This window comes from Giraffa tippelskirchi, chromosome 2, assembly GCF_054371585.1.
Source record: "Giraffa tippelskirchi isolate mGirTip1 chromosome 2, T2T-mGirTip1v1.2.pri, whole genome shotgun sequence".
NCBI classification, from domain to species: Eukaryota; Metazoa; Chordata; class Mammalia; order Artiodactyla; family Giraffidae; genus Giraffa; species Giraffa tippelskirchi.
In genome coordinates this window covers 222,895,923-222,909,992 of record NC_137276.1, presented here as the reverse complement: position 1 = coordinate 222,909,992, position 14,070 = coordinate 222,895,923, and the positions used below count along the sequence as shown (strand labels likewise).

Sequence of the window (14,070 nt, the reverse complement as noted above, 5' to 3'; positions counted from 1 at the left end):
AAAAGAGCAATAGGCTTCACTGACTGCCAATCACAATGGTTGGTTCTGTGACAGAAAGATCAATAAGCAATAGAAGTAATACCTTCACTAAAGGCATTCATGGTCAAATGAACAAACAAGACAGATAAACAGATGATAAGAAGAGAAGAAGGTCCGTAACAGAGGTACAATGGAGGTACAAACAGAGTTCTACCAGAGTCTACAAGAGACACCCTCATCTAGCACTAGTTCTTCAATGATAGACCTAGAACTTGGTCTACTGTCCATCCACACTTTTTATTCCATTTATCTTTCCCTCTTAGATGCCCAACTTCTTCACTGTCCATCCTGCCTCCTCCATCCCATTTCTCATAAATTTTAAAGGCATTGATGGTAATACTTTGGCAGCATAAGATCTGTATCAGTCTAATGTAAGCTCCACCAGAGCAGAAGTCTTTGTCTCTTTTGTTCATTGCTACATCTTCAAATGCCTAGAAGAATCCCTGGTTTATAAGTCGGTGTTCAACAAATACATATTGGAAGAAAATCTGATACTCATTTACTAATGCTTAATTTAGAAAAGAACATTGAACTTAATAAATTAAAAAGACTTCCCCCTACCTCCACCCCACATAGCACTGATTTTCTGTTCCACGTACGCAGTCCTTCTTCCACTGTTTTGTTTTCCCACATGTAGTAGCTTCCCCTGTAATGCCCTGGTGTCCTCTTCCCAGACTATGAGCTTTTGTGCCCGTTCCTGCTGTAGAAGGGGCCTCTCTTTAGCATAAATGCCGCCACTGACAGTCAGCAGCTTCTGATGTGATGTGTTCTGTGTAGATTGGGATTTGGAACTCCAACAGTGGGCTTAACATGACGGATGGCAACAAAGACAAGTCCAATAATATCACCGATTCACTTGCCAACCGAACGCTCATCGTCACCACCATTCTGGTAAGTTGACTGTGTGGAATCCAGGGCATCTTATCGAAACTCCTACTCTAGACCTTGAAGGATTCCTCAGCTATCTTTTCCATGTCAACACCTCTGTCTGTAAATGTCTACTTTTAATTGGGGCACTAAAAGCATATCTCTGTAGTGGACTGAATTATCCGTTTTCAACATTGTTCTGAAGCTCTCCAATCTCCAGTCCATGCTCAGCTATGTTCTGCTCCACTCTCTAGTCCTACCCAGCTGGTTTCCCTTGCTCTCTGGCTGCTGGTTGGTTTCAACCAGGGGGAGATTCTGGTAAAAGACCAGGGCAGCTGATGGAGGAAGAGATGCAAGGAAATGTCTTCCCCTGCTTCCCAATGGTATTGTTAGAACCTCTGTCCTTCACAATCACAGCTTCTCTCCTGTCACTGATTCTGCTTCCATACTCAACCTGTATTGCGCTCATGGCCCACTCTTTACTCCCTTCCTGTCTTAGCCCTAGCCTCTTAATTATGTTGGTTGTGGGTCTTCCCAGTTGGCACTAGTGGTAAAGAACTCACCTGCCAATGCAGGAGACATAAGAGACTTGAATTTGAACCCTGAGTCAGGAAGATCCTTTAGAGGAGGGCATGTCAACCCACTCCAGTATTCTTGCCTGGAGAAGCCCATGGACAGAGGAGCCTAACAGGCTACAGTCCATAGGGTCGCAAAGAGTCAGACACGACTGAAGCAGTTTAGCACAGAGGGTCGACATCCCACTATTACTGTTACCACCATCCCTGTTGATTGCTTTTGAAGCAGGAGACAGATGGGCTCCAGGGTAGGCATTTATAACCAGCCTCCTGTTTACGAGGCTTCCCAGGTGGCATTCATGGTAAAGAACCTTCCAGTGCAGGAGATGTAAGAGACTTGGGTTCGATCCCTGGGTCAGGAAGATCCCCTGGAGGAGAGCATGTCAACCCACTCTAGCATTCTTGCCTGGAGAATTCCACAGACAGAGGAACCTGGAGGGCTACAGTGCACAGGGTTGCAGAGTTAGACAAGACTGAGCGAGTTAGCATCCATGCGTGCACCCCTGCTTACATTTCATGGGGCAGGAAAAATGGGCTTCAGGCCTGACCCTTAAAACTGGCCTCCTGCTTGCATTGCCTGAGACAGGAGATCAGTGGGCTCCAGGTTAGGAATTTACATTCAGCCTCCTGCTTGCTCTCTGAAATGGAAGTAACAACAGAAGCAGGGATAAATACCCAGGTTTTGTCTCTTGTGGACACATTAAGATAGCAATCATGCAGGAACAGAGAGGGACTAAACCTTGCCTGAGGAAAGGATCCAGAGACCACATAGCCCCTCTCCTTGGGGCAAGTGAGACACTACACATGTGCATAGAGGCTCCCTGGGGATCAAAATTCAGGGGATGCCATAATAAGTCTTGCTTCTCTCCTCCCAGATGCCTTTGCATGGAAATCCATCTTTTCCAGGTGCACCTAGGGGAAGGTCCTGAGACAAATTAGATGGGTTGGGGGCAGGGGGGGTCAGGGAGAGAACACAACTGGCTAGTAGGAAGACAGAGACTCAGAAAAACTATCCCTTTATAAAGGATATAAACTTCCTAAAGGCACACCTCTCTTGCAGAGGTCACCCGGATGTCTTTCCACTTGCACTCTGTTTTTCCAATAAACATTTTACTTTTCTCTTTGCCTTCCACCTCCTCATCAGAATTCTTCCTCGACAAGGTATGCGAGGACTGAGGATTTAGGTCCTAGTTTCTGGACTCTGTGGTCTAGCAATTAGGACTCCTGGTCAGGGAACTGATGTCTCTCTTCCAGCTACTGCTCGCTGCTATGTGCATCCAAAATCACCTTGGCCTGCTGATTCCTCTGTACTGCTCCTTCATTAACTGTACTCCTTTCTTGAAAGAAAAGTAAAAGTGAAGTTGCTCAGACATGTCCGACTCTTTGCTACCCCATGGACTACCACGCTCGTCCATCCATGGGATTCTCCAGGCAAGAGTACTGGAGTGGGTTGCTATTTCCTTCTTCAGAGGATCTTCCTGACCTGGGGATCAAACCTGGCTCTCCTGCATTGTAGGGAGATGCTTTACCGTCTGAGCCACCAGGGAAGCCCTTTCTTAACTGCTCTTTAAAAGCCTAGGTAAAGGTACCTCCTGCTCTCTGTTGAAATCCTATCGTGCCCCATCCAGCCACTGTTCACTCACAAACTATTCGTTCTCTCTCTTTGCTCCTCCTTAATCCAAGAATTGTGCTTCCCATGTGGCATTACTGGTAAAGAACCCGCCTGCCAATGCAAGAACATAAGAGTTTTGGGTTCAATCCCTGGGTCAGGAAGATCCTCTGGAGGTGGACATAGCAACCCACTCCAGTATTCTTGTCTGGAACATCTCGTGGACAGAGGAGCCTGGTGGGGGACAGTCCATAAGGTCTCAAAGAGCCAGACATGACTAAAGCGACTGAGCAACTTAGCACACATCCAATCCAAGTAATAAAGGGAGCGGTCACCTCTAAAATCATCCTTTTGGACATTCCTGTTTTGATTCACTCCATTATGTGAGGCCAATTTATTTCTGAAACAGTTTCTGAGAATTGTTCATCCAAAATGAAAACTTTTTTTCTGGTGACTAGTTTCTCTGCAACTTTCTCGCGGAAATATAGAGTTTTCTACTTCTATCAGTTTGTTTGAAGATAAGCCTAAACATAAAGGACAGCTCAGCAGTGTTAGTGTAGTAACTATTCTGATTTTATAAAATAAAGTAAAATTTTACTAAGTCAAATGAGAATTAATAAGGCTAGAGATACGTAGTTGTAAGGAAATGTCCATCACTCATAGGATAGGGGATTTATCATATAAGCAAAGAATTTACCAGATGGGATCTCTGTGATGAGTTCAAATAAGAAAATGTAATTGATGATGAAAGGAGACATCAAAATGGTCTTTGAATAAGATATCCTGAAGGAAGCCAGGAAAAATATGTAAGTAATAAGGGAAGAGTGAAATTGAGATACAATTTAGCTGAAAAATGAGAAAATTAAAATATTTAGACTATTTAGTAGATAGGAAATTTGAAAAACAAGAGAATATATTTGCTGATTTAGATTTCTTTTTGTAAGTAGGTGAAGCTCATAGATAAAAGCCAGGAGGGTTGGTGGGTCTAGCCCTAGAAGCTTAGGTGTAGGCACGGCTGGAAACCAGACAGCTAGGCGTCAGATCCTCCACTGCCTTCTCGGCTAGACCTAAAGTTTAAACGTGATCCTGTCTCTATCACACCATTTACTCACAACTCTGCCCTCAGCAGTGGAGGGGAAAAAACTATCAAAGAGAGAAGAGGGAGGGAAAGTAACATAGGAAGTGTTCTATATTTATAGAGGATGCACAAAAGATGAGCTTAGTAAAGGCAGAAAGGGAAGTGACTTTCTTTAGTAGTATTCTCAAATCTTAAAAACCGTTTTCAAATATTTTATATCTTCTGGCTGTCATTGGAGCTCATGTAAGTAAATTCTGCCTTTCATTATAACAGGGTTTCACGTGTGATTTGTTTCATATAGGAAGAACCCTATGTAATGTACAGGAAATCTGATAAGCCCCTGTATGGAAATGACAGATTTGAAGGATATTGCCTGGATCTACTGAAGGAATTGTCAAACATCCTGGGTTTCATTTATGATGTTAAACTTGTCGCTGATGGCAAATATGGAGCTCAGAATGACAAAGGAGAGTGGAATGGAATGGTCAAGGAACTTATAGATCATGTAAGCAAAAATATATCTCTTACATTGTGGTCTTAATTGTCAAAAAAACGCATAATGAGAAGTAAATGAAAAGAGAAAGATGTTTGAGTCAGAGTCAGAAGGCATGTTTTATTTTTTTTTGATTCCTAAAAATGGCTTAAAAAGTGGGAGAAAACAACCTATAAATGTAGTTTCCTTACTTAGAAGGGCAACAGGGATAAAAATTGAGGATAAAAATTTATGGGCTCATCCTTCATACTAAAGAATAAACTTGAGTGATTCTTAGATTAGATAAGGAGTTCTGAAGTCTGCAGCTCGAAGCAAAATCTCATCAACCAATTTTACGACCAAGTGGCTCATTTCTTACTTTTCTCACATGTCCTTTTTTAAAGACATTTTTCTGCAGTTTTTTCCCCTCCATTTAGTTCCAGAATGTGTGTGTGTGTGGAACACATATATATTTGAGTTTAACACATATATATTTGAGTTTGAGCAAAGGTTGGGAGATGGTAAAAGACAAGGAAGCCTGGCGAGCTGCAGTTCATGGGGTTGCAAAGAGTTGGACATTACTTAGTGACTGAACAACAACACATATATATTGAAGAAGGAAATGACAACCCACTCCAGTATTCTTGCCTGGGAAATCCCATGGACAGAGGAGCTTGGTAGGCTATAGTCCACGGGGTTGAAAGAATCGGACATGACTTAGTAACTAAATATCACCTGCCATACATATATACGTGTGTGTGTTTATGTTTGCGTGTATGTTTCACACCTTCTGGTTTCTCTTTGCTAACAAATACTATTTCATAAACATAACTGTGTAAGTCAACTGTTTTTAGTCAGAGTCAATCATCATAGAAGCTTCTTGTGTGAAAAGTTTTTGGAGTTGAGAATAGGAATCAGGAGAATCAGGAAAAGTCTAGACACTCTCTAGGAAGGTGCACAGCTAAAGTGACAATTTCAAACCTGCTTTTGCAGAAGGCTGATCTGGCGGTGGCTCCTCTTACCATCACCTACGTGCGGGAAAAAGTCATCGACTTCTCCAAACCCTTCATGACCCTGGGCATCAGCATTCTCTACCGGAAGCCCAATGGCACTAATCCAGGGGTCTTCTCCTTCCTCAACCCCCTGTCTCCTGACATTTGGATGTATGTGCTTTTAGCCTGCTTAGGGGTCAGTTGTGTACTTTTTGTGATCGCAAGGTAAGTTAGAGAACCACTGAACTTCCAACAGATCTAGATCAGTCTCAGGCTGACCTGTGTGCTCTAGAGGTAGACAGAGATTATGAACTTCAAACTATTCATTTAGTTTTGCCTGATGTCCTATTCTGTCACGTTCTCCCTCATAAAAGCCACTCTGTAAATGAATATCTTCTAATTACTTATAAAGGTACTTTTAAAAAATAAGATCACTAGGTTTTATACTAATTTAATTTTATCAGTATTTAAAGCAACATAAAATGGTTATTTACCCATTTTTCATGAGTTATATTGCCACAAAAGCCAGAGCTCAGCTAATAAATCTAAAGCAATTTAACAGGAAGAGGAAAACGGTGTACAGATACTTGACCCCTGGAATATTCGCAAATAATAAGCAAAATAGGAAAAAAGTCAGCCAGGAACTGTTATAGCAAATAAGAAACAATGGATTAATAAGATCATGGAATCTTCCAGAATAAAGACAAATACTTTGAAAAGTGTATAAAATTTATTTTTAAAAAATTAGACAGTTAACGAGAGAATTCTAGAAATAACTATGAAAGGAAAGATTAGCTACACATACAATCTGGAGGTATGAAATCTTTGTGCTACCCTGGTGATTCTGTTTATATTTTATTTTCTGAAATAACTCTACATTTAACCATTCTGCTCCACACAATTTTTTAAAGTATTTTTATACCATTCAGTAGATCGTATTTTCTAAATACCTTTGATACTGAATTTGAAACACAGCTGTTTTATCTTTCTGTTGGCTTAAACAGTTGATATCCCTGGACAAACCATGTTAACAAATAATTGCTTTTTTATGTCCTCTACTCATTTTCAATCTTTTTCATCTTTCAACAAAACTCAGTGAACTTTTTCCTAATCAATTTTTGTTTTCCCTCCAGGAATTTCTAAGAGAAATATTTCTTCATCCTAGTCCTTTGTCATTGTTCACTGTATGATTTTGATTAATGCCGGGTAACTCTTTCTCTGGCATAATTATAAAGAAAACTTAGAAAAATAACCTAGTTTAGAAAGGTCTTACAGATCCTTTGCAGACACAGTCAAAGCAAATTAACGTGTGCTTTTGCATGTGAGTGAGACACATTCAATAAGAAATGAATGTTTGGAAGTTCTCTATACCTCATGAAGTATACCATTACCAAACCCAAGATTGTTTTCCAAGTTTTGTCCAGATATTAATTTTAAATAATTACCAAAGCTTTCTTTCCATGTGTCTTACCTCAGAAAATAAAATATTGGCAGTATGTAGAGTGATATTATACTTTGGTAATACTTAATCAGTGGTTCTCAACTAGGAGAGATTTTATCCCCCAGGGAACATTTGACAATGTCTGGAAATAGCTTTTGATTGTTACGACTGAGGGTGGAGGATGCTACTGGTATCTGGTAGATAGAGTGCAGGGATGTAGCTAAACATCCTGCAGTGTGCATAACAGTCCTGCCCCCTATGACAAAAACGTATCCCCAAAATGTCAATAGCATCAAGTTGTAAAAACTGTGCTCTAAATAATTAAAGATGATATTGCTTTGAATGTCTAATTTTCAACGACGAATCACTCACTTTTGGAGGTGCATGTCTCATTACTTGCTCCTAAGTGAAATAAATACTGCCTTAGAACAGTCATTTAATAAATGATTGCCTTAAGGTGATGCCCTTCTGACGATAGTTAAGAAATCTTGTGTTGGCTTGTTGTTCCATTCCTCTATTCGGGGCCCACACCTACTGGGTGATTTTAGGACTAGTGGGGCAATCCAAGCAGCAGAGGGTAACAGAGAAGTGAGTCTCCATATTCCCCAGTTCACTGTTTTGTCTAGGCAGTGATGCTGATGAATAGAATAGTCAAGACAATGTTGATGGGCAAGTAATTACATTATTTATCACACTGACTTGGCCCAAATCAGCGAAAGAGAAAACCATGTCAACAGCATCCAGCAGTTCTCACAAACACACGATTTGAAAGTATTTGTTTACTTTTGACCCCAACTGTGTCTGTAAGTTGCCTTATTTTTACCACCAACTGAATGTAGCATTCAGTAGCTTTCCCTTCCTTATGTTATTTGTTCCTCTGTAAGCTCCTGGTGATCCAGAGCCCTACATTTTCTAACTTGATTCTCTTTCAATGAAGAAAACAGCCTCCAGGACTTCCCTGATGGCCCAGTCGTTAAGATTCCATGCTTCCAATGCAGGGACACAGATTCAGTACCTAGCCAGGAAACTAAGGTCCCATATGCTGTGTAGTGTGGCCAAAAAATTAAAAGAAGCAACCTTGTTTCTCCCCCAATCAATACTATTTACTCAGGATTCCTACTCACCAACAGTACACTTAGTAGACCAGGTTTTTTTTGGTTTTTTTTTTTTATTTAGCTTATTATCCTTATTACTCCCTTCTCACTGTCTTTCTTCTCACTCTGGGTCTTGGGGAAGTGGAAGTATCAGACGTCGAATGCAATCTTTCACACAGCATGGTGGTAAAACATAAAAAATTAAAAAAAAATAACTCCCTGCAGTGCACAGGTGCACTGTCATGGGGATTGCATTCTCAACTATATTCATCTTCCCCATACCTTTGAATCCATTTCTGCTTCCAGTTCGTAAAGCCACTAAATATATCTTGGATGTGATTCCCCAAGACAAATCCTGGTTAAAGAAGTGTGCCAATTCGCTTTGACTTCCCATCATCATAGCCTGAGACCATGAACTTGGTCACTCTGCATCAGTAAGTTAAGATGGAAAATGACTTTCTGTTACCACCTTAGTGGTTTGCATTCAAAGTTAGTGAAACAGAAATGAAAAACAGATTAATCTCCTAACCATTGTTAGCTCTAGAGAGGCTTTTGAATTTGTGTTTTGAAGTATACCCTTTCTTGTCCTTTTAGAGGAGAAAAACAAAGCCCATCACTGCTTTTGGCCTTATGTTCTCACTAGACAGAGGCTTACAAACCATTTGCTGAACTGAATTGATGTATAAAGTTAGACAAACTAAGGAAAATCATATACAAATTTCTAGTGACTATGACTTGTTGCAAATGTGCTTGTCAGTGTTTTTGCTTTGTGGTTGACATTTTCTAAATTACTTTTTGTAAAGTATTTAATCCCAAGGAATTATATCCATCATGAACATACAATTTAGATAGACTGAATATCCAGATATAATGTCTGCTTACATCTTACAATTTATGTTTATCTTCTTAAAATGGACATTTTTTTTAATTTGGCTTCTGGCAAAGAAAAATCAAGAAAACCTTTGACTGTAGCTCTATGATTATACTATAAACCCAACCAGTTACATTACAAGATTGAGAGCTTTCTCCATTAAAAGATCTCCCTCATGTTGATGTAGCCCGATATCCATTCTCAGTCATAAAAAGAACTCCTTAATTAGAAATCTTCAGTATGAGCATCATTTTATATCTTTCATTCAAGTAAAAGCCTGGCATGCTGCTGCTGCTAAGTCGCTTCAGTCGTGTCCGACTCGGTGCGACCCCATAGACGGCAGCCCACCAGACTCCCCCGTCCCTGGGATTCTCCAGGCAAGAACACTGGAGTGGGTTGCCATTTCCTTCTCCAGTGCATGAAAGTGAAGTCGCTCAGTCGTGTCCGACTCTTAGCGATACCATGGACTGCAGCCTACCAGGCTCCTCCGTCCATGGGATTTTCCAGGCAAGAGTACTGGAGTGGAGTGCCATTGCCTTCTCCGAAGCCTGGCATATATGAACATAAAACCAAAATGAGCCTCTGTATTTCAGTATAACTCTTTGAGATGCAAGTTTTAACATAAATTCTAAGCACATCTTTCCCTTTCTCTGTCATTTTACTAACATTGGAGTCAGGTAAGGAGAGCAGCTTCGGAATATCATTGGTACAGGCCATGAATTAATCTTTCTACCAGGCTTCCTGGTGATGGCATTGCTGTCACACTGGCTATCTTTAAGCAGACATTAGGAATTTCAAGCTGAAATATCTACACAGGCAACAGGTAGATCTATTGCATCATGAAAAGTCAGTGTGCTATAGTACAGCATCAAATCACTATTTAATATTCCTTAGTCCACACACTCTCCAAGTCACTCAGAATCCCAGAGAGAAAGAATCTAAAATATCTCTGCAGAGCAGACAGAACTGCATTGCTGTTTGGACAGTTTTCTTTTTTGCCATAGAAAATTAGATTAATTGTGCACTTAGAGCTGCAAACTGTGAAATACTGAAACAGGCCCGAGTGAGATGCAGCTTTCCAAAGAAAGAAGTGGTGAGTTCATTCATCAGAGCACATTCTGAAATGCCAGAATATCACGGGGCTGGTGGTGGCCAAGTTTTATGATCTGTTTAGAAAAACTTCTGCTTTTGAAGGCACAGCCCTCCTAATGTATTGCGATTAATTTTCTTAAATTATTGTACAAGTGCCAATGATACTGTTGAAGTAGTGGCATTTTTACTCTGTGTACTGCTTCAATTAGTAGGTTCGTTAATATTGGTATCGGGTTCTTCGGCTCAGCAAACTTCTATGGTTATAAGAGAGTATAAATTCAAAACTTAATTATACTGTTGAAACAGTTATTAAAATGTATTGGCATGGCATTGTCAATTAAAGCTTTATTCATAAGCTTCACAGGAACCTGCGCTGTGTGCCCTGCAACTGTGGAGAAGGCGCAATAATGAGTTGGATGCCATTATTAAGGGATAAACTACGAGGCTGTTATCCTAGCCTCCTTAAGACTTGATGAGGAGACATTGTATACTTTTCAGAGGTGTCTGCAGGTTTAGAGAATGGTGTTTCATTAAGAACCGTCTGCCCACTTCCTTGTGCCTGATTCAAAGTGTGCCCCTCTTCTCGCTATAGATAATGTATTCACCTTAATACCAACTCTCCACAATGTGTCAGCAGCCTTCTATTGTTTACTGCTGAAACCTTATGGCTGGAGAACATTCCATATGTTCTCATCGACTTTATGGGGTTTGAACATTACTCTAACACTCCTGCTTGCATTAAAGGGACCCAATGGCAAATGGCATAGCTTTCAGTGCTAAGGACTACTGCATTTTAAATCATTTCCAGATCGCTTCGCAGAGCACTTGCTAATGTCTTTTTTGGAAAAATAAGTACCTGTTGGAAAGATAGTCTTAAAAAAGAACCACAGAGCAGGGACCTCCTTGGACTTGTAGAGGTCAGGCAGATGTTTAGAAAATAGAAGAAGAACCAGAAATCATTTCAGCCCCTTAAATTTTTATTTTAACACAACTTAGAGATATCTGGATTTTTTCTCCTTTAAAAATAAGGAAACTGAAGCCAGAGAGTTTAAATTACTTATTCAAGGTTGACTTCCTAACCAACTAGGGCTGGTGATCAAATGACCACAGTTCACAGTTGTAGAAACAATTCAAAATGAATCTTAGAGGAAAGTCTGAACCTAAAACTGTCCATCCAGACATGCTCTGGCCTTAACATTAATGAACTCTGATGCCTGGGCCAGGGTACTTCTAAATCTGAACTTTATCTCTTCATTTAAAGATCGGGATTTTTATCTCCACATACTATCATAAAAATATCAAATACACCCCAATCCAGACCTTCTTTTTGTTCACTAATCGTTTGAAACTTGCAACTCCTTTGATGCATTATGAAAGCACTAGACTACATAGACTCCTTTGATCTATCAGTCAATAACCCTTGAAGTCCAGTCAGCCCTCTATTTTGTGTCTTCCTCAGCACCTAGCAACACAGAATCTTGATATGACAGTTGCTATGCAACTGTGTGTGTGGCATGTCATTGCTACTCTGTGGGGTAAATACTTGGGATGAGTGAACGTCCCTTCGCAGGCCATCTAGCTGTTCAATAAAATGGAAATGAGTGAAAACTCAGAAAAATTCAGTAGACCTAGATCTGAGGAATATGGTTCCAGCCAACCAATGGGCTTTGCCTAGAAATCAGAAGACTGGTAAATATAATGTCTAGAGTCTCCTTTGCACTTTGCCCACCAGAGCTGTCAGTTTATGAATGTGGCCTACTGTTTGGTTTGACATGTCCCTCATTAGCTGTTGGGTGTTGTGCCTGGTTCAGTGGGTTCTTGCTGCTGCCGCGTGTATCTACCTCATGTTTACAGACTATTTCTGTTAACTACCACAGGTTTACACCCTACGAGTGGTATAACCCTCACCCATGCAACCCTGACTCAGACGTGGTGGAAAACAATTTTACTTTACTAAATAGTTTCTGGTTTGGAGTTGGAGCTCTCATGCAACAAGGTACAAGGTTGCCCATCTTTGTCACACGCATCCCACGGTCTGCTGACAGGCTTTTGTGCTGGTAAACTCCACCAAGAAGACAGGGGGTAGGCTAAAAACCAATGCAGAAGTTAAAAAGATAGAACCCAGCTTCCTAGACAGTTCTAAAAATAAAAAAGACAAAAATATGACAGGAACAGAACTCCTTTGCTACAGATCTAAAATAAACTGCTATCAAGCAACAAATACAAATTTTCCTAGAGGGGAGGAAAGGATAAATTACCTTAGAAATTGTTTACAAACTGGCATAGATGGAGATATCTATCTTTTCCATTTTAGTCATAACTTCACAAGTTACAATTTGAAAAGGACTAAAATTTGAATCCTTTGAAAATTAGGTTGACTTACATCCTTCCAATAGATGACAGTCCCTAAAACTGTCACCTAATTACCACTCTGACAAAGCCTACTGGGATTCATCTGAGCTTCCCAGTAACTTTTTACAATCTCCCTCAGGTGGTAACCATAGCAACAGTAAACTGGAGATGCTGGAGGAAATGAAATTCAAACCACAGAAATGTAATATATTTTGTATATTTTCTATGATTTGGAGGATTTTGATTTGGGGGGGAAGGGAGGAGTGAGTTGTTTTAACCTTTGGAAGAAATCCAACACTTCTGTGGATTTTCCTCAGCTTTGATTCCAGGCGTATGGTCTAGAAAATACTTCTCAAGATTAAATGCACTAATTTAAGAAAATCATCAGTCACAGATGCTGTGTGTTTGGAATATCTCCTTATTTGACAACAAGCTGCAAAATAAATTGGCAAAGGAAATTTCAACTAGGATATCTATTAAAGATGTTTGTTATTTAGGGGTAAGCCCTAAGGCTTCTCAGGAGGGACTTGTTATGTTACTCGAAGTATTTATATTGTGTTTAAAAATTCCAAGGAGAAAGAACAAGGGTTTCTAGTGTGGAAACACCAAATAATTGAGCAAAGTGAGTAAATCATCTCAACATTCAGTTAAGTATAGCTTATTCAGGCAGTGCAAAGTAGGTGTAGATCCAGCACCTGATTTACTGGAAATCACTTGCGTGAGTTTAGAGCGTAAGACAGAACTATAAATCCCACAGGAAAACTCATTGGATGACATAGACTGCTTTACCAGTGCATTTAGTTTTTAAGGCATTTATCTTGTGAGCAATCACTTTCAAAGAGTGAAAGAGACTTCTTTCCTCACCAGTAGCTTGCCTTCCTATGCCATTAGAATAGAAAAATACAGACTTGGGTTTCCTAGAGTATGCAGAAACCTGTGCAGGTATATGTGACCGTGACTGCTTTTTGTCATATGAGTGTTATTGTTGTTATTTAGTCGCTATGTCATGTCCAACTCTGTGACCCCTAGGACTGTAGCCTGCCAGCTCCTCTGTCCATGGGGTTTCCCAGGCAAGAATACTGGAGGCAGTTGCCATTTCCTTTGCCACGGGATCTTCCCAATCCAGAGATCGAACCCATGTCCCCTGCATTGGAAGGCAGATTCTTTACTGCTAAGCCACATGGGAACCTGTCATATGAGTGTACCCTCCCCCTAAATTTCTCTTTCATACTCTACCTGTTTGGAGTTTCCCATCATCCACAGCAAACCGTGGGATGCAGTGTCTGCTAGTTACCACGACCTTGGGTACATGACAGTCAGCCCCAACCAGACTCTGCTTGTTTTTCAAGAAGCTTAAAGTATCTGTCAGGTGAAAAAAATATTATGATGTACAAATTTGCGGTACTGGTGACTGTTTGTGCATTTGTCCTTAGCATGTGGCATTGGACCAGGTAGCTAACTTCTATATTGACTGTTGTGCTCTTGCTAGCAGAAGTTTGTCACTGTACTCAATTGGAAACCATTTTGTTTAATTTCTTTTTTAATGTGATGATCAGGCTTTCTCTTTTCTACAGAGCGTGAGCAAAGT

General features: G+C 40.3%; 1 protein-coding gene across 9 annotated transcripts in view; it reads left to right on the top strand.

Moving 5' to 3' along the window:
• Window positions 1–14,070, top strand: part of GRIK1 (glutamate ionotropic receptor kainate type subunit 1) — a 436,272-nt gene that overhangs the window by 376,591 nt on the left and 45,611 nt on the right. For 8 of the 9 annotated variants that reach the window (XM_081558024.1, XM_081558007.1, XM_081557967.1 and 5 more), the window contains 4 exons: window positions 817–930; window positions 4,470–4,673; window positions 5,634–5,857; window positions 12,008–12,126. In XM_081558024.1, the coding sequence (XP_081414150.1) occupies window positions 817–930; window positions 4,470–4,673; window positions 5,634–5,857; window positions 12,008–12,126 (661 nt within the window). The remainder of the gene's footprint in view (window positions 1–816; window positions 931–4,469; window positions 4,674–5,633; window positions 5,858–12,007; window positions 12,127–14,070) is intronic. The other variant, XM_081558013.1, reaches the window with a different exon arrangement.